Genomic DNA, 23,834 nt, shown 5'->3' with positions numbered 1-23,834 from the left:
ACCATCTAATTTAATTGAGCTTTATTCCATTACAGGATTTCCCAAAGTGTTGCCATATGTAAGTGTGCTAACATGACTCAGAAAACTTTACAAGATTTGTTGTTTTTGTTCCCTATAAGTGAAAGTACACACACTTCCTCTTGTGTCATCAAGTTTACATTTCTGCATGTGTGAGCATGTTTGTGTGTGTGTTAGGGAATTGAAAGAGGGTGAGAGACCACTGCACTTTTAGTCCCTTCCCATCAGTGTATCACTCCATCAACACGTTGGTGTGATCAGGAGGCTGAGGTCACTCAAAGACCTCGTTTTCCCGAAACATGACCGTCCCGGCGTTCCACAGCTCAGTATCACACTAATACTAACACTGTTTTCCAGTCAGGCAGATGCACTCTCATAAAGGCACATATTTACTTTGTAAAATCTTTGCTCTTCTGCTTTAAGTCACAGTCTGAACAGTCATGGGTGTGTATCAGGAAGTGATAATGCATAAAGGAGGCACAGATGGAAACACAGGATGTAAGATGGAAAGACAGGATGTGTCAACCCTAACCGTAAACATGGGGCATCCAACAAAGCTATGGAACAAGATGTACAATGTCTTCTGTCTGAGAACATGATTCAAATGATTTCACCCAGGTATTTCAGCAACAGCTTGGAAAATCCGAGTTTATGACACATAGTATGAGGGCATGGACTTTAAAAAACGTGGATGTTTAACACACATAGGAACGCATAGGGGGTTGCTTTAAGGTTTAATGTATGATCCCGGGTTTGTAGGATCCAGGGTTACTTGAACCACACCAGGGACTAGAAAAACAGTAAAAGTCAGCAGTTTGACTCTCCCTCTGCTCCATCAGTATTTGACTTTTCTTTTTTAAATCTGTGTCTGAAACTCTATCCATCTTAGTACAATTCAAAATTTCTGGAGTATTCATTAAAAATGCACACACTGAGGTTTGAGGATTATTCCATGAAATTTTTCACATGATGTGAACTACCGAATCTCAGAGAGCACATTTAGTCCATGGGCCAGACCAGATATTGGTCCCACTCAAGGTGACCAAACTCACTTATGATTTTTGAAAAGATCTATGTCTGTAGATGACATTTTGGTAGGATAACCCTTCCTGAGTGGCAGCTGTATCATAGTTATCAGCTCATGAAGTTACCCACCCCCTTCAGAAAATTACATTTTAGACGCTGGTGCATATCCTGGTTTAGACTCATGTACAGGACATCTGTCAATGTTTCACAATATTGTCTTTGGTATCATTTTAAAGGGGACCTTTTAAGCTTTCAGTCAAGCTAAGATGTGAATCTTTCTGACCAACATAGAGGTCACTGTAGCTCTTTAAACTATACACAACACACATTTTTGCACAATTTTCGCCTAAATGATATACTATCTTTTAGCCCTGTGCCATCTAGGAACAACAGAGACACAAAATACAAAACTGGAATACTCACAGGACCATAAGGATTCAGGAAATGTATAATATGCCTATACTCTTTCATTGTCAGGGGTGATTGTGAGCCTTAAACTTGAAGGGCATCATTAGGCTCCTATGAAACTATAACTAGACAGCCACTGGTCTTTATCATGCAAATATGGGACATAAAGGACACCACAATGAGATAAGGAACCAACTAAATTAGAACGCAAAAGGTTCATATGTGACCTTCATACCTCTATTTGCACTATATTTCAAATTCACCTCGGTCGGTTTCAATTAGATTAAAGTGTAAAGCAGTAACAAAGTCATGTGGACGTGTACCTTCATCTGAGTCAGTCACTAACAGGGGCCAGCACTATATAAGATGCATCACTTTAAGAGTAAAACCGTGTGAGTGTGTGGCCTAAAAATAAAACATCCAGATGTGTCAGTGTACGTCATCATTATAGCCAGATAGGGACAAATCTCCAGAATATTTAATGTCTGTTTATGTGTGGACAGGTGATTGTGTTCATCATCTGTGTTCTTTACTGTACTGGATTCATTGTATGTGTGTGTTAGTTTGTGTGTGTATTTTCTCAGTTCTATCTTTCTGCCACAGACCTCATTATCTTCCTGTTTCCCGCTCTGAGCGAGACAATACAGCTGCCCTCACCAGCTATCTGTGGGCACTGAGATATGTAACACAATGCAGTAAGCTCTCAAGTCGCACAGACAGATTCTGTTTCTCTCAGTTTGCAAACAGTCCAGTTTGAACATCTGCCTGTACATACATGATTTAAATTTCATGCCTCAAAAAGAGGAATTACAAACCAAAGATAAACTGAGTACTGAACCAGTCACTGCTCCAACACTGTTCAAAGTGTGCCGGTTTCTTTCTAAAAAGGTATTATATGTAAATATTCCACATTAAAATGTCTAAAAACACCTAGACATATGTTATATATTATTATTGTTACATTATCCCAAATAATTCCTTCAATTTTTAAACCTACAGAAATGTGTCATTTTAATTTTATTTGGTCACCTGTCAGTAGCGTCATATCCCCTTTGAGCACACGTCACCATTACGAGTGACTGCCAGAAACGGTCAAAATTTACTTTTTGTCCAGTTTTTAGCCACATTTTTACAATACACTTTTTGTTTTTAACTATATACTATATATATATGGATCTATCATCATTTTTATTATAAAAACAAAAGGAGCAAATGTTGCAACAGCTCAGCTCCCAGCCCCTCCCCGACATCTGGTGTCTGCCGCATAGTGCCGCAGAAACAAAGGTTTTATATATGAAATTGCTTTATTCGGTAATTTTACAAGATTTAATCACTTAAAACTTTCCTGAATTTCAGAGAAAGCAGCTGAGCAAACATCACTCCGATGCACTGACTGTAACTGATGAAGAAACGTCCCACTGATAATGGCAACATTATAAAGAATTGGGAAACGGATTTGCAGTGGCCTTGATAGAGAGCCAGAGAGGAGGTGGCTGTTAGTTAGTGTATTAATAACTTAAGTGATAGTGATTTTGTCATATGTGTTTTCCCTGTAAGACTTAGCCTGAAATGTGACTCAGTATTTGAGACATGACAATTAACCTCATGCTTCCTCAATGTAGTTCATGACATTTTCACCTAAAGACTCACAGGTCTTTGGGTTCGTTGGAATATTACAACTTGAACTTAACGTTCACCTTCAGGTTTCCACAGAAATATTACAATAAGTCTGTTAAGAGTTTATGGGGGTACATTCATAGGAATATTGGTTGCACTTCATTTAAGGTAACATACACTAAATAGTACATAACATGCTGTATTTTCTATCAAATTAGACAAAAGTAGAAATAATGTTCTTTATTAGACAGTAAACTAGCACACACATAAATGTTGCTGTAATTTATTCTCTCATTACAAACCAAATAGTAGATCCTAGTACACTATTAAACACCATTTTATAAGATCATAGTCCAAATAGAAATCAAATTCATATCAGATCCATAATATTCTAGGGTTAGAAACTAATCTACAAATTATGCTCTAACGCTCAGCGTAGTGCACCTGTGCGGTTCCAAAAGTGGTTCACCTGATTGGGCGCATACCATTCAAGTTCAGTCTTTACCTCAGCAGCACAGGTTCAGATCCAGCTTGTGCCATTTTCTGCATAACATCGCCTCTCTCACTGTCACTATTGCACTAGGAAAAGACAGAAAATGTCAAAAAATTATTTTAAAGAGATGAGGCCCCTTTTTGTTCTGCTTCACTTGCTACACAACAACGCTTCAGTTGGGAATCAAACCCACGTGTCACAGGTTTCTATTCTACCTTCCTTAAGATGATTGATAACATTTGGCAAATCATTTAGTGCCCATTAAAATGTAATAAGATTTATCCGATTGATGATGCATATACTGATGCATGATGCATATATAATCATGACACTGCTCTCCCCTACATGACGATACATAATCTGCTTTTAAAAATAAAAAGTTTCGGTATCGGCATCAAGAGATTCCGGCCCTTTATTACTTGGTATCGGATCGAAAAGACATATTATGGTATCACCCACCCCTATCGGGCACAGCCTTTAAAATAGCACATAAAACACTGAGAATTCAGAGGAAAATACATTTATCTGGCCTTTATTTAACATAATTGCACTTTCACTTTCATTTTTCTTGCACATTAGAAGAAAACTATATGAAAACTTAAGTCTAACCACATCTGGGTGCTTCATCCATGTCTGTCCTCTCGTTCTGAAAATTTCTACATACAGCGGAAATAAGAATCATGACCTCTCTCTCTTCAGAAACAGTTTGGTAATGACGTTGCAAAATGAGGGTCACTAGTTCAAATCGCTCTGATGTAACAAGTTTCATTGGTATTTCCGTTTTTACATTAGTAAGAGTCTAATAAGACAAAATATGACGAGATATTACTTTTTAAGTGACAGAACAGTACAGAGAGAGAGAGAGAGACGTGCATGCACAAACACCAGCAACAACCACCCCTTTACAGATACAGCAACAAACGCCCCAGTGTCACAGAAGGGATGAGAAACTCACTTTAAACTCACTCACTCACACATTGCAAACACACACGTGGATCCATACACTCATGAGGACTGCAGGTTTTTTGGTAAGTGACGTCAGAGGTCACAGAGGGAGATGTGGTGGAGTGAGTGTGTATTTTGGGGTGAGTGTATGTGTCATAGAGGTGGGAGGGCCAATCTTGTGCTGCATAAATACACAACTGTGATGGACACTGAGCATGAGAAGAAGAGCGTGAAGGAGCAACCTTTAAGAGACGAGAAGAGACGAAAAAGATTTGTGATGGCCAACGACACGGGTAAGTTTCTATCTATCTATCTATCTATCTATCTATCTATTTATCTATCTAGTACAAAACTTTTTGGGAGATTATGTTCTGTGTGAACGATGTGCTGATGTGCTGATATATGACCTGACACATGGTTGTGATATGACCCATCGTAATTCCTGCAACAAATACAAGGACAGCTTTTGAGCCTGGCTAGGACATGTATCAGGATAGTCAAACAGGCAAGTTAGAAATTGACAGCACAGAGTTGTATTGATCTTCTCATTTAACTCTTGGCCAGAAAGCAAATAAGTGTATTATGTTGAACTTTTTCTTTAAAGAGAACACATGTACTGAAATCAACTCGATCATAATGTTCAGCCTAACTTGTGACCACAATGCTGCTCTCTGTCAACTCTGTGTAATGTCACAACATGGATGAAATTCTTCCATGACTTCCAGTCTTTTATTAAGCAATACTGAAGACTGCTGATTGGTGAACTTTGTCCCCTTTTGGTTATGTTAGGTTTGATTACTAATGTGGATCTGAGAAGTCATGAGAACAACTTGGCTCACCGCACCAGGGAGATTGATCGGGAGCGCTTGATTGTGCGCAGGGGTCAACCCTTCTCCATAACTTTGCAATGCTCTGACTCTCTGCCCTCTGAACACCAGCTGGAACTGGTGCTGCACCTTGGTGAGTACAGCCCAACCTGGAAGATACTGTTTGGGTCGAATTTTTTTTTTATCTATTATTATCATGATAGTATTCTGATGCCACTTCTCAATGGCAGCCTCTTGTTTACACTGTATAGTAACAATCTGTTTTAACTCATTCACAAATAATTTATGTGATGTATCTCTGTAACGTTAAACTCCACTCAATTATGTCTTTGTACTCACAAACAGCTGGAGGAAAAACAGCAGGAAAAAGTTTAACACAAAAATGATTATTCAGTAATCTCTCATTTGAGCTTTACGAAGCTACAGTCCATCAGACCCTTCTATGTTAGCTGTTTAGCAACTCTTGTGGACTGGTGTACTGTTCTCTTAATAAATATAAATAATAAATATAAGGTTATACTATATGTCCTTTGAATTCCTATAGCTACAGCAGGACAAAGAGGCTTGCAAATATGATATCTATTTAATTCATGGTGGCAAAATGTATTTCCTTTATTTTTATGACACGGAGCACTAAATTCATTCTGAGACATCATGCTGATTTGAACAGTATTTCTGAAGAACCAGCCCCTGGTTTGTGCACTGCTGATACAGTGATGCTGAGCCAGATAAACAGCAAGATGATGAAATGATGGTTCATCAATCTATTTTATAAATTATATAATGTTTTTTTTTATGTTTCTTCAGGTAAGAAAGACGAGGTGGTGATCAAGGTTCAGAAGGAGAGTGAGGCTGGAGAAAAGTGGTGGTTTAACCAGCAGGGAGCGCAGGATGAAATACTGCTGACTCTGCACAGTCCAGCGGATGCCATCATTGGCCAGTACCGTCTGGCTGCGTTGATCGTGTCACCGGACGGACACATTTTAGAGGAGACTGACAAAATTGGATTCCACCTGCTCTTTAACCCATGGTGCAAAGGTAAAAGACACATCAAAGTGCCTTCGCTCTGCCTTCTCCTGCAGCTTTTCAACTTCATCATGCAGCTTGTGCATTTTTTTAGTTTGTCTTGATTCAATCGCTCAGCATAAACAAAAACAAACTGGAGGTGTTTTCTCAATGATTCAACTTTTTTACCTTCATCCTCTCACCTGTGTATATAAACCATACAACAGGTCCCTATCACTACATATCAATTTAACTGTGTTTACGGGAGACTTGAATATTGTCAGTGTGGAACAGCATTTTCCACCCGCATCATCAAAACACCAAATGATGGAATTTCTCACAGAACTACAGCGTCATGTTTTTCTAATTGACGGGCAAAGAATTCATATTAGCTGATTCAGAATTTATGTTGTTGCATCCGCACTTTGGCTTCTCCTTTTCCTGTGGACGTGACAGTAGATCTCTAGATTTTCTAATGTAGAGCATCGAGGACACTAAACCTCTGCATTCATTTTGCTCTTGAATCTGTGTTAAATGTTAACGTCATGTCTTCTGTGTGTGCACGTGTGTATATCAGATGATGATGTGTACCTCCCTGATGAGAGTCTGCTTCAGGAGTATATCATGAATGAAGATGGAGTCATTTACATGGGGGCCGAGAATAACATCAAAAGCATTCCCTGGAATTATGGACAGGTATCTCACACACACACATACACACACACAAACAGTTGAGTTGAACATGTCCACGTCTATCAGGCCAGTAGGTGGCCTGTGTGAATTGTCACAGCAGTGTGACAGCGCTGTGGCTTTGGCTTGATCAGGAAATCTGTTTGTTGGATGGAGGAAACTTCTGGACAGGAGGTGTCAGAATGTTACCAAACCACACAAACAAGGGCTTGTCCCTTCGCAGCTCGCTGGGAGGAAAGAGAGGAAGACAAACAGGGAGGCAGTGTGTGCCAGACAAGCAAACCAATAGATGGTAGATAAGCAGACAGGAGGTGGTGTAACAGAGACTCACAGACAGATACCGACCAATGGGAAACGGATGTGATTTGAAATCTGTTTTTAAAAAAATATTGGTTGAGAGAAGTCTTTCTTTTCTTTGTTCCTCTCTCTTGATATCTTTCAATATTCCTGCTTCTGTCTCTGTCAGTTTGAGGACTACGTGATGGACATCTGTTTTGAAGTTCTGGACAACTCCAAGGACGCCCTGAGGAATTCACAGATGGACATTGAGAAGAGATCTGACCCCATCTATGTCGGCAGGACGATCACTGCAATGGTGACGATCTCTTACACTCGCTTCTAAAACAATACTGACAATAGTACAAGGAAAAGCATTTGGATGAAATACCCTCACGTTTCCAGCAGATCTTATATATAGATTTTTTTTAGAATAAATAATAGAAGTGTGCTGTAGAGTTAGTGTAAACATTTAAACACATTTCAACAGAAACTGAAATTTTATCCCTAGATAAATCATGATACTTGTCCTACTGTTTGACTGTCAAGTGACCAACTCATAAAAGAAAATATCTCAGGAGATATATGAAACATGTTGCCTCTACCTATCCAGGTGAACGCTAATGGTGACAGGGGTGTGTTGGCTGGTCGCTGGAGTGAGCCATACTCTGACGGAGTTGCACCGTACCGATGGACCGGCAGCGTGCCTATCCTCCAGCAGTGGAGCAAGACCGGAGTCAGGGCGGTCAAATATGGCCAGTGCTGGGTGTTTGCTGGTGTCGCCTGCACAGGTGAGGCTTTCACAGATTTGACTGCTGCATGACTCAAGGATCCCAAAATATACCAGCAGAAAGGAAAGGAGGTGTCTTAAGTTTTGCTATTATCTTCACAGTGCTGCGCTGTCTGGGAATCCCAACACGCCTCATCACTAACTTCGCCTCAGCCCATGATGTTGATGGAAACCTCTCTGTAGACTTCCTGCTGAATGAAAAACTGGAGAGCATTGGCGGGAGGGACAGTAGCTGGTAGGAACATATACACACACGCACAAGGATTTAAAATAAGATTTAGTAGAAGACGTGACATCATCTAATATTCTCTCCTCTCCTTGTGATTGTAGGAACTTCCACTGTTGGGTGGAGTCCTGGATGACGAGAGATGATCTCCCCAAAGGGAATGACGGCTGGCAGGTTCTGGACCCCACTCCTCAAGAACTGAGTGATGGTACATTTATCATGTCTGACTTTTTTTCTTCTAAACTGTTCTCAGGACTGTCACTGCTGGTTTTCTTTGGTAACCTACAGTATAATTTGTAAAATGTTGGAATGAACGGTGACCGGCGTTGCCCGTTAGCCTGAAAATCAAACTGAATGAATTTTTGCTCTTCAGGTGAGTTCTGCTGTGGCCCATGTCCAGTGACAGCCATTAAGGAGGGAAATCTGAGAGTGAAGTACGATGCTCCGTTTGTCTTCGCTGAGGTGAACGCTGACATCGTCTATTGGATGGTCAAACCAGATGGCCAGCGGCAGAAGGTGACTGATTAAACAGAAATAAATTAATTGGTTTAGAATTAGATTCACAGCTGAATTTCATATTTTCTTAAAGGAGCTATTTGTAAGTTTTGCTATTGCTACCTAGCCAGAGTTAGCAGTAAAAGCTATTTACTTACCAGTCTAGTAGATACGTTACAAGTTCAGCATCAAACTTCATTCCTTTACTCGCCAAGAGAGTCTCCAGCAGTGGAAAGCAACGCCAATGTTAACTCTTGTCTCGACCGTGTCTTTTCTTCTACTGAAGGTAAAAGGCTAACCAGCTATCCCTGGTCCATCTGGTCACTTTCGGATATCAATGGCCAAAGCTCTTGTCAAGCAATAATCACCAGCACCCACTTCTGGCAAGAAACCAAGTGTGGCAACAGAGAAAACGTAGAAATAGCCCCTTTAAATGAAGATCCTTGACCTTTTATAAAGATGACGATGGCCACAGCGATGACAATGATGACTGTCTATATTGTTACAGATCAAAGTGAATGAGAGTGGTGTGGGGATGAATATCAGCACCAAAAGCGTCTACGGCAACCGAAGAGAAGATGTCACTCTTCAATACAAATATCCTGAAGGTTAGTTGGAAAGTCACAAACAGTGGAGTAGATAGATAAGGGTCTATGATTGCACAGATTTACAACAGCCATAATAATAACAAAAAATCCTAACTGACCATAATCACATTTATTTAGTTCAGTTTACAAACACTATGAAGCCTCCTCCTGTTAAATCTCATAATTGCTCCAGTGTCCTGTAATTTCCCCCACTGTTGAATTTGTATAATATCTACTCATAATCATCCACTTAGACTGATGGTTACGATTAGTTCTCATGTACCAACGACTTCTCCACAGGTTCCAAGAAAGAGAGAGAGGTGTTCGAGAAAGCAGGGCGCCGAGTCAGTGATGACAGCACAGAACCAGCCAAACTGCAGCTGTCAATCAAGCATGCTAAGCCTGTATTTGGGACAGACTTTGATGTGATTGTTGAGGTATGGAGCGTCAGACTGTAGCTGAATGAATGAATGGATGGATGAATGAAATGATAAAGGAGTAAATTAATTCACACAGTGAGCTGGGGCTGCTGCTGGGTGTAGATTGTATTTTCCTCTTTGATGATGAATCCCTTCTGTCCGCAGGTGAAGAATGAAGGAAGCGAAGACGCCAATGCTGAGCTGACCATTCTGGCCATAGCTGTGACTTACAATTCTCTCAATCGGGGGGAGTGCCAGAGGCAGACGACCAGTGTGACTGTGCCAGCTAACCAAAGTGAGTAGCTAAAATAAACCCACCAACACCTAGGGTGCAGACTTTTTACTGTTCTTTTTATTTTTAGCACCATCATGTACCACTTTATTGTTTAACCTTGAATGTGTGTGTGTGTGTGTGTGTGTGTGTGTGTTCAGCCCACAAGGAAGTGATGCGTCTGCACTACAACGACTACGTCAAGTGTGTCTCTGAGCACAATCTGATCAGAGTGAAAGCATTCTTAGAGGCTCCAGGGGAGAGCGAACCCATCATGACCATGGCCAACATCACAATGAGCAAACCTAGTCTCTTCGTAGAGGTGGGTACACTCAGAGAGGTCGTAGTCAGACTATGAAGGAGGTTGAACAGATTTGGCCTTTCTAAATGATAGGTGGACTTGTGATGACCTCTACTGTAATGTCCTACACTGTTTGCCTCCATACAACACTGAGCTGGCTCCTCTTTCTCCAGGTGCCTGGGAAGGCTGTTGTAAGTGAACAAGTGACAGCCCACATCTTCTTCACCAATCCTCTACCTGTCCCACTGAAGGGTGGTGTGTTCACTGTGGAGGGGGCCGGTCTACTGTCTGCCTCTGAGATCCGTGTTGAGTAAGTGCTTAGGCATATGCATAGAAGTGACAAGCAATATACACTACAAACTCCTTACATCACTGCATATATTACACATATTAGAATTAAAAGTCGATGGTTTTGTGTAGTAATGGCTACAGACTAAAATTTCAGTTCATGACAGGACCACAAAAACTGAGTAAAGCAAACCCAAGCATTTATCTATTTCTCTCTCTTTTCTCTATCAGTGGTGATATTTCTCCAGGCCAGAAGGTTTCTGTCAAGCTGTCATTCAAGCCTATGAGGGCCGGGGTGAGGAAGCTCCTGGTGGATTTTGACTCCGATAGGCTGAAGGACGTGAAGGGAGTCACAACTGTGGTTGTCCGCAAGAGATTTATGTTTTCTGGATTTTAATACTTAAGAGTTCTCTGAACCCAACACATCCTAAACTGTGAGATAATGTGAGGGGAGTAGCACATTATTCTATATATTTGTTACTGTTGAAAAGTATCAGATCAAAGAAAATCTGTTGTTGTATGTTTTGTTTCTTAATTATCTTTTTGCACTATTTAAAATACATAAATCATGATTGGAAGAAGCTACCTTTTTTTTTTTTATCCTAATATTTATTCTTTTTTATAATAATTTGGTGTGTTCATGCTGATATGAAACTATGCACAGTCTGCTTTCAATAAAGATTTTTTCACAGGTCTGCTTTTGGTCTGACATGTCATTAACACTGATGTCTGACATATGCTTTGGGTTGACTATCTGCAATATAATTTTAAACTGTACAGAATATTCTTCATGTGTGGGACTCACCAAGCAGCTTACTAGGAACAATAGCAACACCTGTACACCTGCTTGTTCATGCTATTATCCAATCAGCCAATCACATGCCAGCAGTGCAGTGCATCACATCATACAAATACACGTAAGCTGGTTCACATCAAACATCAGAATGGGGTAAAAATATTATGCTGCTGCTCCCCGGGGATTTTCACACACAACAGTCTCTAGAGTTTTTACTCAGAATGGTACAAAAATCAAAAACTTCCAGTGAGCGGCATTTCTGCAAACAGAAAGACCTTTTTGATGAGAGAGGCCAGAAGAGAATGGCCAGGATTTCTGCTGAGGCATGCAGATGGTTAAGTCAGAATTTTGTGTCAAGAGCATGACTCCATAGACCCAATCTGCCTTGCGCTAAAAGTCCAGGCTGGTGGTGGTGGTGTAATGGTGTGGGGAAATATTTCCTTGGCACACTTTGGGCCCCTTAATACCAATCAATCATGGTTTGAATGACACCGCCTTTCTTAGTATTTTTGCCGACCATGTGCATCCTCTCATGGCCACAGTTTCTAAGGGCTGCTTCCAGCATGATAATGATCCATGTCACAAAGTAAAAGTCATCTCAAACTAGTTTCATGAACATGACAATGAGTTCAGTTTCTCTGAATCCAGTAGAACAGCTTAGGGATGTTGTAGAACATCAATATGCAGCTGACAAACCTGTAGTACCAGAATCTCAGAATCAAAAGGAGGCTCTACCCAGTACTAGTATGGTGTTCCTAATAAAGTGCTCAGTGAGCGTATCTGACACACAGTCATCCTAAAACAGTCACTCACTACACCACATCTTCCTCTGTGACCACTGAAATCACATACCAAAACCCTATTGTCCTCTATAGGTCTATGTGTGTGTGATTATCTGAGTGTGTTTGGTTGAAGCATCACATAATGCACATATGCACAAATACATATGATTTATTTCTGAATCTAGAGCAACTTCTAAGTACAATACATACAGTATACCAAACTACATGTATATTACTGTAATCTAGGCTACACAATGTGACTTAAAGAGAAAATTGCCACGTAAATAGGAAATCTCTTAGTATGACAAAATTAATAAAAGGGGAAATTACCTTTTTCGCCCTAGTGAATAATGAAAGTGATAAGATTAGCACATTACAGTATAGTTACGTAGATATAGTAGCTCTGTTGTGAAACTAACGATGATGTAAAGCAATGTTTCCTTATGCTTCTTTGGGAAATAGGCTGAATATACAGTATGAGTAGTAGGCCATGACCTTATGTCACACATATGTGTGTGTGTGTGTGTGTGTGTGTGTGTGTGTGTGTGTGTGTGTGTGTGTGTGTGATTCAATAGTAGAAAGTTACCGCACCACAGTGTCGTAAAACTATGTTGCAAGTAAGTATCCTGCCTCCAAAATTGTACTTGAGTAAAAGCATTACCATCAAAAGATACTTAAAGTTTGAAAAGTAAAAGTACTCATTATGCAGAATGACCAAGTTCAGAATAATTTAACATATATATGATATTGATGGATTATAATTATGATGCATTAATGTCTACATCACTTATGTTGTGGAGTATAAAAAGTACAACACTTTTACTTTTCACTGATATGCTGTCTGATGGTCTTCACTTTTCCTGACATGGAGTTCAGGTGCACATTAACCTATGACACTAAGCAGTCAGTTCACTCATGTTTAACATTCATTATGTGCTTAAAACATAAAAATATATAGATATATGTTATATATTATAGTTATATAATTGATATTAATTGCCCTTTAAATCTATAATCAGTTGCTTGAGGTTTCAGTGTTGGAGATGTTGAGCTCCATAGGGTTGTGGTTACTGTTCATTATTACTTTGCTTTACTTTCACTTCTTTTCCAAGAAGGGAACCGCATTTCCAATAATCAGTCAAACCTTTAAGGACACTAAATTCATCTGTTGGAGAGTGATCAGCTGACACAACTATTGAGTCACACTCTGAACTTGAACTGTCATTATCATTCATCATTTCCGGAAGTAGAAAACTGCCTTGTCCTATTAGTGAGAATTAAGTAAGATCGCTGTGTAAACCACCAGATTAAGTCATCTTTGTAAATTGAGTCAGGACTTTTTTGTTTCATTTTTGAGAGGTCAAAAATGTACAGAACCTGTTTTCTGTGTTACTTAGTTTCCTAATGATTTTAAAAGGAAAAAACATTACAAAAATAATGTAGAAAAAAGTGATGGTTGTACTGGTTGAACTCCACAGAGTCATAGAGGTATCCTTCTTCATCATCATTAGCAGTTGTGAGAAAGGGCCAGAACTTGCACAACTCCAGATCAATAAAGCATGCAGAGAAGGTCGTTTCTGAGCTCTGTCAGACAAATTACACCAATCTTGAATGTGAGTCGTAACTTTATGTTTCACTGAGTATAGTGTGAAAAATTATTTATTTAAAAAACGTTGTGTCAGTGTAAGCAACATTTTAAACACATCAGTTCAGAAAAATGCCTTAAGTCCACATTGTGTTGATTTTAACATTGTTCACAGGTTCAGGTATTAATTGTGCTTAGTTGATGATATATAAGAGAGGCGAAATCACAATTCACATTGTTCCAAGTGGCAGTAGGGTGGCTAGAGGTGTGGTTGATAAAACATTAGCTTTGGTGTGAGATGGTGGTAGTATGGTCTAGTGCGACATCTAGTGGTGGTGATGATCACTTGCAAAACCTTTCAGTTACAAAAGTAAAATTATTTGTTCTGCATTAAAAGTTCCCTGTAATGTTATATATGACATTTGTTAATACTACAGAATTAAATGAATACATGAGTAGCATTGTACTGTTGTGGAGTCCAGTGGTTCCCAATCTAGGGATTGAGCGAAAAAAGTAGTTTTACATGAATATTTTTGTTCTCTAATCTTTGCTCTTTTGTGAAAATAGTTTTACTTTTTTTTAATCGTTTTTATTATTGCAGGAATTTTATGTTTTTATTAGATAGTGAAAGTGTTACGTGACAGGATACACGGGAAAAGGAGTGGAAGAACTGACACGTAGTTAGCGGTCCAGCCGGGAGTCGAACCGGGGACTCGCTGCTCAGCTTGCTCAGTAAAAAGTACCATTTTCCCTCTGAAACGCAGTAGTACGGTTATAAACAAGCATAAAGTGGATGTAGAACAACTACTTCAACCGTAAGTAAAGTATAGTAAAGAGTGCATGAAAAAAATTCGTTGTTTTTGTAAATCTCATTCCCCTACTACGGAATCTGCGTGACAAGGTTTTGTATAGGTCGCTGTGATCGGTCGAAACATTGTTTTTTCCACAATCCGTTGTTTTCACTCCTTTCTGTGTATTTACGGGTATTGTGTTCATAAGTCACGTTAATGTTGAAACCGACTTAAGTTGTCGGTAGGTATTTGTAACACCAGAGGGCGCAAGAGATCCACGTCTCGAGGCTGTACTGCTGCCACGGAGCCAAAAAGACGTAAACACTGTCTTCCGCGTAACGTTCAAATACCGTAGCCGAATAGTGAGAATACCAAGACGTCAATTAATGCAATCAACAAACTAAATCTATAAATACAGTGGTTGATTTACATGGATTTATATGTCAGGATGGCCGAGCGGTCTAAGGCGCTGCGTTCAGGTCGCAGTCTCCTCTGGAGGCGTGGGTTCGAATCCCACTTCTGACAATAACTTTTTTTTTCCCCCAAACTAATACATTGTACACATGAATACACATGACTGTTACAGTACAACAGTTGTTGGCCACCCAGGAAACTGAACTTTATGTCAATGTAGAATACATTAATATCACCATAAAGAATGAAAATAAAATAAGCTTAAAACAAATAAATATTGCACTATCATCCACTTCTTGTACTTTATGGTAATATTGTTACAGTATTATGGTAATAACAATGACAACATTTTTTCCTTTCCTTGTTTGTTCGTTTAGTAGGTAACCTTTCGATACCATGTCATACTTTATGAGCTGATCATTTATTTGAGTGTAAAATCTTAGTCTGAAAAGTAACTATAGCTTTGAAATATATGCAGTGGCACAAAAAGTACAATATTTGCCTCTGAAATGTAGTGAAATTGAAGTATAAATGTATGTAAAATGTAAACACTAAAGTAAAGCACAATTATTTATTAAGACTGTACTTAAGTACAGTATTTAAGTAAATATACTTAGTCACTTTCCTCTACTAAAATTTTTGCTTAAAAGTTTCCACCCTCAGAGAACAGCAAAAATAGCATCTTGTTCTCTGTGTTATTAACAGTCAACCAGTTTTACTTTCACACACCAGCACAAAAACCTTTCCCTCACTTTTGAGTTAAACATTTACAACATCTGCTCAGATCTTATGTGTCATTTATTAAACTCGCTGCAGCAGCACATCACCTTTTTGTCTTATCAAGATACATGTGAAGGACTGGTATGCACGTACAAAAGTATCCACACTGAGAGGGCCTTACAGAGCCCTTTATTTTTCTCCCTCCACCTCCTTCTTCCTCCCGCTTTTCAAACACATTAATGAGTCACTCAGATAAAAGGTCTCGGAGCCATATGGGAGGTGGCAGTGGGAGATAGAGTTGGTAAAAGAGGGAGAACAAATAGAGATAGGATGACGAAACATTAACTGTGTGCGTGTGAGAGAGCGAGAGAGAGAGAGAGAGAGACTCACACACCACCACCATTAGACACCTGTCAGTGCAGGTGGAGACTAACTACTGAATATCTGAACCTGGAGATTTCACTGGAGGGCTCCTCTTTGGACTGTTTTTCTTTTTTCTTTTTTTTAACAATTAAGACTTTGTAGATTTATGTTTTTGAAATATTTGGGTTTTGGACATTACTGAACTTTAATTTGAAGATTTGCTCATTGCTGAAGCCAGAAGTTGATGTAGTCACTAGTTACTGAATCCCGTAATTCAGGTATGTTCTAAGGAGTAAAAACTGCTGTAGGAGGAAAAAGTTTCTTCTAAGACTTTCGTTCTGAGCGTTCATCACAGCCTGAAGGAGTTTGTTGTCAGCACGGCTGTTTCCGAGACACCCAACTTCAAATAAGCTGCAAGAACATGGCAGACTTCCCGTCCAAAGTTACCACAGAGACCAGCTCCCCCAACTCCAACAGCTCTCAGCAGGGGGGCAACAGCCTCCGAGGGCTGACCGCTAATGTCACCACCATGATGGACATGTCCTTTATCCGAAGTATCCCAGCCATCCTCATGATTGCTGAAATAGTACGTGACACATCCAGAGTTGCTCTGTTTTTACTCTATTCAAAACAAACTTGTTTTCAGCTCTACTCTGTTCTTTTCTATTCTGTGTGTGTTGAGCTCGAGCACATTACGAATGAAACCACCAGTATCTTAATTTACAGATTATTAACAATGAACAGTTATTAACATTATTATCAACAAAACCGATGAAAAGACTAAAACCAACAACGAGTTAGTCGATTTCAGAGTACGTTCTGAGTTCCTACCCCTGTTTGTGGCTCTCAACCTTTCTTAAAACAGCTGGTCACTGTTGTTTTTTTAGCAAATGTTACTCAAACAGAAGGAAATAGTTAATTTGCTGAAGACTAGATTAAGTTGTGGATAAATACACATTTGGTGCTCTAGAGTGTGTTTGTGGCAGCAGGATGGTCTATGTGCGATTGAGTCAAAATAAACTACAGAGCCCATGTTCATCATAAAGAAGGAACATGTTGCCTATTGTTTTTAATAGCTGTTGAACAACAGTGAAGTTCTATGGCATAGACAACTAAGATAAACCAGGTTTTGGCTGCACAGGCAGTACTTAGTTTTTTCAGTTTTACTTTTGTATTTTTTGTTGACAGTAAGAAAAATATCATATAGACATATCCTGTAACTCCTTGATCGCAGTATTTGCTTGTTGTTTTGTGCATTTGTCCTAATTTAATAATATTAGCCCTAAGCAATTGTCATATTTTACTCTCATGTAAGAGCTGCACTAGTATGTCAAAAAAAAGTTTAAGAACTCATGTGGACAGAGTGTGGGTATCTCAGGATCAGTCATAGACCAGTTTGCTAAATATACATCCCGTTATATTCCTTATCAAGGATGAGTTAAAGGCCAACCACGCTTTTATAATCTCATGGTACTGCAGTCAACATTACAGCAGCACCAGATAAAGATATTTGTATATCTGCACTCTTAATCTGGTGCCACAGGAATTTAAATTTGTCCCAACAAGCTCCAGTCTGTGCATCATAAATGACACTGGCTATCTATCAACAAAAACATACCTGTCACTGGTCAACGCCACTGCCTTTAGGCTTTGCTGTGTGCACACCGTCGTGTCTGGCCGCTCCAGGGACTGGTATGGAGCTGAGAGCTGAAAATGAAATTTAATTTACGAGAGTCAGCAGGGCAGGTTTGTTATGTTTGCTCTGATACTTGGTTGTGGGATTAAATGGAGCACAGAAGTAATCAGAAAAACGGTGCTGAGCATCAGCTCAAACTAATTTCCCTCTTTTGGAGATATATTTGAACTAGACTCTGTTCACACAGAGGACATGTGACTGGCTGGATGACAGGTGCAGAAGACCTTTGTCCCCTGGAGGTCTGTCCCTTCATGACCATCCCATTAATAAACTGAACCTATATAGCCTTCAAGGACAGAGGGGCCACTGTTGGTGTTCATTCTGTATATGACTGTTAAACATTTGCCACCCCTTCATGCTTTATGAGTTGTAAGCTTCATTGGCTTTTGATGGTGTTGTCGTAATAGGGCCAGCTAGGCAAAGGTCAGCAGTAATTTACTAGTGTTGTATTCAAATGGTTTATTAAATCTGGTCAAGTTTAACGAATCTTTGCCTACTTCTTTAAAGAAGCTATTTGTGAGTAGTTCTGCTATTGCTAATAGCATAATTAGCGTTAGCATTAGCAGCTGTTGACTTACCAGTCTAGAGGAAACGTTGCGAGTTCAGCATCAAACTTCATTACTTTACTCGCCAAGAGTTGTCTCCAGCAGCGGAAAGCAACGTCAATGTTCACTCTTGTCTCTACCACGTCTTTTCTTTTACTGAAGTTAGCATGCTAACCAGCCGTGTCCTCACTTTCTGGTAGCAACTCACTGTAGCCTCCAATCTGCCCGGAAGACGTGGCGCCGCTCAGGGGGCGTATTATAACCAATTTTCTTGTAAACGCAACGACGGCTGAAGCTCCCGGCAAGAAACTACGTTCAGAAAATCTCCCCGTTAATTAGCCGATAATAAGAAATCTAATTAAAGAATATCCAGGTGGCTCATCTGGTAGGGCGTGTACCATGAAGGCTCAGTCCCAACCGCACCGGCCCGGGTTTGAGCCCGATCCGTGGTGATTGCTGCGCGTCATCCCCCCTCCCTCACCCCAAAGTCGGCCCAAAGATTCAAGCATATCGCCATCAGCTACAATGAGTGTTTGGGTTTTCTGTGTCCATGCTTTCCATGCACGTTTTTCCAGTGACTTGTGAGTTAGTCTTCACGCCCAGAGCTTTGGTACCCATACATAAATTAGTAGTTTCGTCTTCGTAAGGTTAATAAGCAGGGGGCGTTTTCTCAAAATAATAAACCAGAGTAAGTTTCGTCATAAAACACAGTTGTTTGAATTTATTTTTTAACACACCAATTGTAAAGCAGTAAACTAACAGTGACATCAACATATAATATAATATAATATAATATAATATAATATAATATAATATAATATAATATAATATAATATAACATAATATAATATAATATAATATAATATAATATAATATAATATAATATAGTTTTGTGCAGATTTGGTTCTGGTGGTAGTGTTAAAATGTCTTACCCATCTGATTTGTCAAACTTAATTCCAAGCAAAGTCTTATCCAGAGTGAGAGGACTGTTTCAAAGAGCTGATTTACTTGGTTTGACTTTTCACACTCATTTTTCTTAGCTAGCCTGTGGCAGATTTCAGTGAATCTGGATTAATATTTAAATTACAGCACCATTTTCATAATTACACAATGACAGCATGGTAAATAAAACTTTATAGCAATTGTGAAAAATGGGCATCAGTTTAATTTCAATGATTTACAGTATGTAACCTACTTAATATATTTAGTCTGCTTTAAGTCAAACTTAGGTAGAAACAAAAATCCCTAACAATGTAAGATGTTAAGCGTATTTTGCTAATAAAAATGACAGTCTTAGTTTATTTAAAGGCTTGTATGCTATAGGTTCCCACTGCTATACTAGTATTTGACAGGGTTGGCTTGTTTTTGTGGACCTTTGGTATGATCTTCAGTAAACATACCTTTGCTGGATTTCCAATGTGTGTGTGTGTGTGTGTGTGTGTGTGTGTGTGTGTGTGTGTGTGTGTGTGTGTGTGTGTGTATGTGTGTGTGTGTGTGTGTGTGTGTGTGTGTGTGTGTGTGTGTGTATCTTTTTCATACCTGCATTTAACAATAAGTTGTGAAGAGGGTGAAGTTTCCAAGAAGGATTATTGACATGAAAATCAGTTGACCTGATAACTAAATGTTACCTTACATACTTATAGTATATACTATTACCATCAGATGATAAAGTAATTCAAATTCATAAGTTTTAGTTCAAATTCATTCGTGAACTAGTAATTACGTGATAACCCTCAGTGACCTAGTGATATTGATAAAGATGAAATGCAGATGAATGCAGACAACAAAATGCTTGATTCAAGTTGTGGATCACAGTAACATTTTACTGATTTAATCAGGAAACTGAAGTTATCTACAGGTCCTCAAGGTCATAACAGCTATCTTTGTTAAGGTGGTGCCCACTGTTTGTATGTGTGTGTCAGGTGTGTAAAAAGTGAAATATGATCTCTGCATACCGAACAGACTGTCCTTTCATGTTCTTTCTGATGGGACAGAGGCAGAGAGAAACAGAGGCAGAGTTGGGAGCTTTAGGCTTAAATTGCACACTTGTACTGTAAACAAACAAGGCCTTCATCGAGAATGTGGTTAATCTCCCTATTTTACATGGACCATGATTTATAGAAAATGATATGATTGATATGATTTTTTGTACTTCCAGCACCTTTTCAGTGACCTCCTCATTTCACGTCTCTAGTGTCTAGGTCTGCTCCATTGGGCATTGATAGCCGGCACCCCCTATACTGGGGCGCCGGCATATGGCTGGGTGATGTTTGTGGCAGTCACCCTGTGGATCCTCACCACCATCCTCTTCTTCATGATCCTGTTCAGCGTCCAGCGAAAACTCACTTCTGTCCCCTGGCCTCTGACGGTAAGGAGGGAGAGGGAAAGGGAGAAAGGATGAATATATAAATTTTGAGACTTGTCGTTTATTTTATTTGTTTATACAGAAAGTAGATCAAATGTGCCTCTATGTAGCAGTTTCTGGCCTTTAGGCCCCTGAAAACTTGATTTCAGTCTAAAATGTATAGCAGCAATCAAAGTTTGTAAAAGACATCATTGGCATCCATTTTTATTTATGAAGAGTTTAACTCTGCTTTCCACTTCAAATCAGGAAGAATAACACTGACAAATATGTGAAATCACTAAACCTGGACTCATAGGGGCTCCAGGATAGAAAGGAAAAGCTCTGTGGAAATGTGGCTAACGTTTCTCCTCTTGTACTAGGTGATGGCATATAACGGCATAGCCACGGTCCTCTATCTAACTGCCTTCCTGGCCAACGCAGCATCTGTCCACCCTTACCGCTTTTTGTACTTCTACGGACATATGGCAGCCGCTGCAGTAAGACGCCTGACACCCCTCACACTGACAAAGAACTGGTTAAAGATGCAAGAAAGCACTCTAAGATCACACTGTGATATGTCTGTTGATACTGTTCATCCAGTGTTTGAACACTGGGTGCATTTTTACATGTTTGACCCTCCCTCCTTCCCTCTCACTGTTTGGCGAGGTGTATTTCTATATGTTTACTTATCAGGCTGTGGCAAGTACATACACAAAAGTTCTGGGTGTATGTACTTGGAGTGGGAGAGGCAGAGTAAGATGGAAGAGGGTGAGGTTTTCTTATCATTAAAATTTCTCACATGGCAGAAAACCTTGTCATGTGCTTTTGTTACCTTTGAACCACAGTTGCCACTTGCTCCTCACCTCTGCTGTTTAAAGGCGTCATTGTTCAGTTTTAAATATAAATATATATTTAAGGTGTGAAGTGGATGCACAGGAGCTATGTGTGTGTGTGTGTGTGTGTGTGTGTGTGTGTGTGTGTGAGATAGAGAGAGAGAGAGAGACCAAATATTATACACTATAGATGGTCAGTGTCAGGAAATGCAGGCTCAATATGCCATTTTATAGTCTCTTCCACAGGCTGAAGTCCATTCTGGTCTACAGCTACAGTAGCATTTAGCACGATTTCACACTCACACACATACACGGCCCTGCCCTGTCCCATCACACACTCTTATCAGTTGCATTTTACTTACTTTGAGACACACAGGCTAAGATGCTTTTACTGTGGATAATTACCTATTAGTGCATTATTAAAGATGTAAAATCACGAGTACCTGGAATCTGTATAGATGTGAATAGATAAAGATGTAAATTTATCCTTGATTTATGTCAGCTATAGATTATATCAGACCTTTGCTGTGCTTCATGAAGTCATTTAAGAGGTGTAATTGTCTCTCCTTTCCCCTTTTCACTTCCTGTCGATGTCTCTGCCTGTCTGTCTGCCCAGTTCTTTGGTGCTGCGGTGACCCTGGCGTACGGTGTCAGTGCTTTCTTCTCCTATTTGGACTGGAAGGGAGATGGAGGAAACGCTGCCACCAGCACGGTGCCGACCTAGGACTAGAACATGTGATGCTGCTTTGGGAAAAGTTTGTTTTCTTTCCCTCAAGATACTGTAGTTATTCGGATAGTCTAGTGTCACTTGACTATTACTGCTGACTCTGGTAACCCAAACCCTGACCTCAGCCTCACCCCAGTATTAACAATAAGATGAAATCTAATCCAGACAGAAGATATCCACACATTACTTTTCTGTAAAACTCAAGAGACTTTTACCTTTACATTATGGTAATAAGTTGAATATCAACACTGGGTTATCCACATAAATGTGAATATTGATACTGTATCTCAGCAACACAATATCAACACAATACTTCTTTGAAGGGGATCTGATGGACTGCACTGAGGCCTCACATTCAGGCCTTCCTAAAATAATATATTTGATAACACTATTGTAAATAGTATTAATAATAGTAATTAGTAATTAGTATCAGAAGTAGTATAGTAAATAGTTCAGTAAGTAGTACATTTGTTCATTTTCACAGAGAATGTTAATATCAGATTTTTTTGTAAAATATACAAATGTTTTACACAATGGGACCAACTTTGATATGACATTAGTTTTGGCAAAATTACCTCATGTCTATAAACAGGAAACAGCATGCATGCAAGGTCTTTTCATATGTCTGAGTTTAAAACTTGCATAATAATCTTTCAGATTTACTTGCCTAAAGTAGGACTTAACTTAAATTTGCAGTGTAAAGCATTTTGAATACATATAGGTTTCAAAGATAACACAATATTTCAATTTTAAACCAGTGGACATAGTTAAAATTACTAGAAACAAAATAGAATCACTGGGGAAAAAATTTGTAACTACTAAATGGGGAAAAAACATGATGTGGCCTTGGACAGTCAGTGACATATAAATCAGATTTGCATCATGAAATGGAAAAGGACTCTGCCCCTTTGTGAATGTGGGGCTTAAGAGGACAATCTAACAAGATCCTGACTACAATCTTTGAAACCAAAGACTTTGATTTTAAACATACCTTGTGTGGACTAGGGAGTGTATTATGTCTAAGGTTGGAAAAGTAACTATTCAAAGTTTGTTTTGTATTTTTTGTTTACAGAGTATGGTGTTGCTCTCATAAACTGACATGGTAATGGAATGAATGTTTCCGTAGTATCTGTCCAGCAGAAATCTGTTTTGATTTCCTCTATTGAATATCCAGACTATAATCATGCGCTCAGATAGAACCCAAATAATTTCACTGAGGAAGCCAAAACAATGATGAATATAAAAATATACATACATAGATTGCAAAATATACAGTATGAATCAAACATTTCTTGAAGCTGGCAGTGTTTCTGCAGGACATTATTGACTCCTTTAATGATTCAAATGTTAGTCCACTAGCGACTCGTAGAGATGTGGAAAAAGTGTGCAACATATTTTTCTGATTCATATCACACACTGCTCAACTCCTGTTGTACTGTATGTACCTTTATGAAATATATTGTGTTTTTGTACCAAGAGTTTGAACACTAGTGAAATTCTATTGTTAGTGCTAAACCAAGCACTTATGTTCTAATAAAGCACTTGGTGATTTCAGT

General features: G+C 39.2%; 2 protein-coding genes, 1 long non-coding RNA gene and 1 other non-coding gene across 5 annotated transcripts; 3 read left to right on the top strand and 1 right to left on the bottom strand.

Moving 5' to 3' along the window:
* The first annotated feature begins 4,098 nt into the window (after positions 1 to 4,098).
* Positions 4,099 to 11,640, top strand: tgm2l (transglutaminase 2, like). Its single transcript, XM_056387566.1, has 15 exons — positions 4,099 to 4,800; positions 5,297 to 5,467; positions 6,142 to 6,372; positions 6,917 to 7,035; positions 7,496 to 7,624; positions 7,919 to 8,096; positions 8,198 to 8,330; positions 8,426 to 8,529; positions 8,695 to 8,837; positions 9,325 to 9,424; positions 9,704 to 9,840; positions 9,988 to 10,117; positions 10,255 to 10,415; positions 10,568 to 10,704; positions 10,914 to 11,640. Exons 1-15 carry the CDS (start codon positions 4,620 to 4,622, stop codon positions 11,077 to 11,079), a joined length of 2,220 nt encoding a protein of 739 aa, XP_056243541.1. The 5' UTR covers positions 4,099 to 4,619; the 3' UTR covers positions 11,080 to 11,640.
* Positions 11,641 to 15,078: 3,438 nt separating this feature from the next.
* Positions 15,079 to 15,161, top strand: trnal-cag (transfer RNA leucine (anticodon CAG)). The gene has a single exon. It is a non-coding gene; the product is annotated as a tRNA-Leu (tRNA).
* A 19-nt stretch (positions 15,162 to 15,180) lies between these two features.
* Positions 15,181 to 23,833, top strand: pllp (plasmolipin). Of its 2 annotated transcripts, XM_056388087.1 has the most exons (4): positions 15,604 to 16,719; positions 20,569 to 20,742; positions 21,099 to 21,215; positions 22,168 to 23,833. In XM_056388087.1, exons 1-4 carry the CDS (start codon positions 16,555 to 16,557, stop codon positions 22,273 to 22,275), a joined length of 564 nt encoding a protein of 187 aa, XP_056244062.1. In that variant the 5' UTR covers positions 15,604 to 16,554; the 3' UTR covers positions 22,276 to 23,833. The 2 variants fall into 2 exon arrangements, with proteins under 2 accessions (XP_056244061.1, XP_056244062.1); XM_056388086.1 differs by lacking the exon at positions 22,168 to 23,833 and having other exon boundaries at positions 15,181 to 16,719; positions 21,099 to 22,160.
* On the bottom strand, positions 16,596 to 19,101 carry LOC130176780 (uncharacterized). The gene is made up of 3 exons (XR_008828921.1): positions 18,408 to 19,101; positions 17,752 to 17,840; positions 16,596 to 16,711 (listed from the first exon to the last, which is right to left on the bottom strand). It is a non-coding gene; the product is annotated as an uncharacterized LOC130176780 (long non-coding RNA).
* Position 23,834: the final 1 nt, after the last annotated feature.

This window comes from Seriola aureovittata, chromosome 10, assembly GCF_021018895.1.
Source record: "Seriola aureovittata isolate HTS-2021-v1 ecotype China chromosome 10, ASM2101889v1, whole genome shotgun sequence".
NCBI classification, from domain to species: Eukaryota; Metazoa; Chordata; class Actinopteri; order Carangiformes; family Carangidae; genus Seriola; species Seriola aureovittata.
Note: the sequence above shows the minus strand (reverse complement) of the source record. Positions and strands in the feature narration are given on the sequence as shown.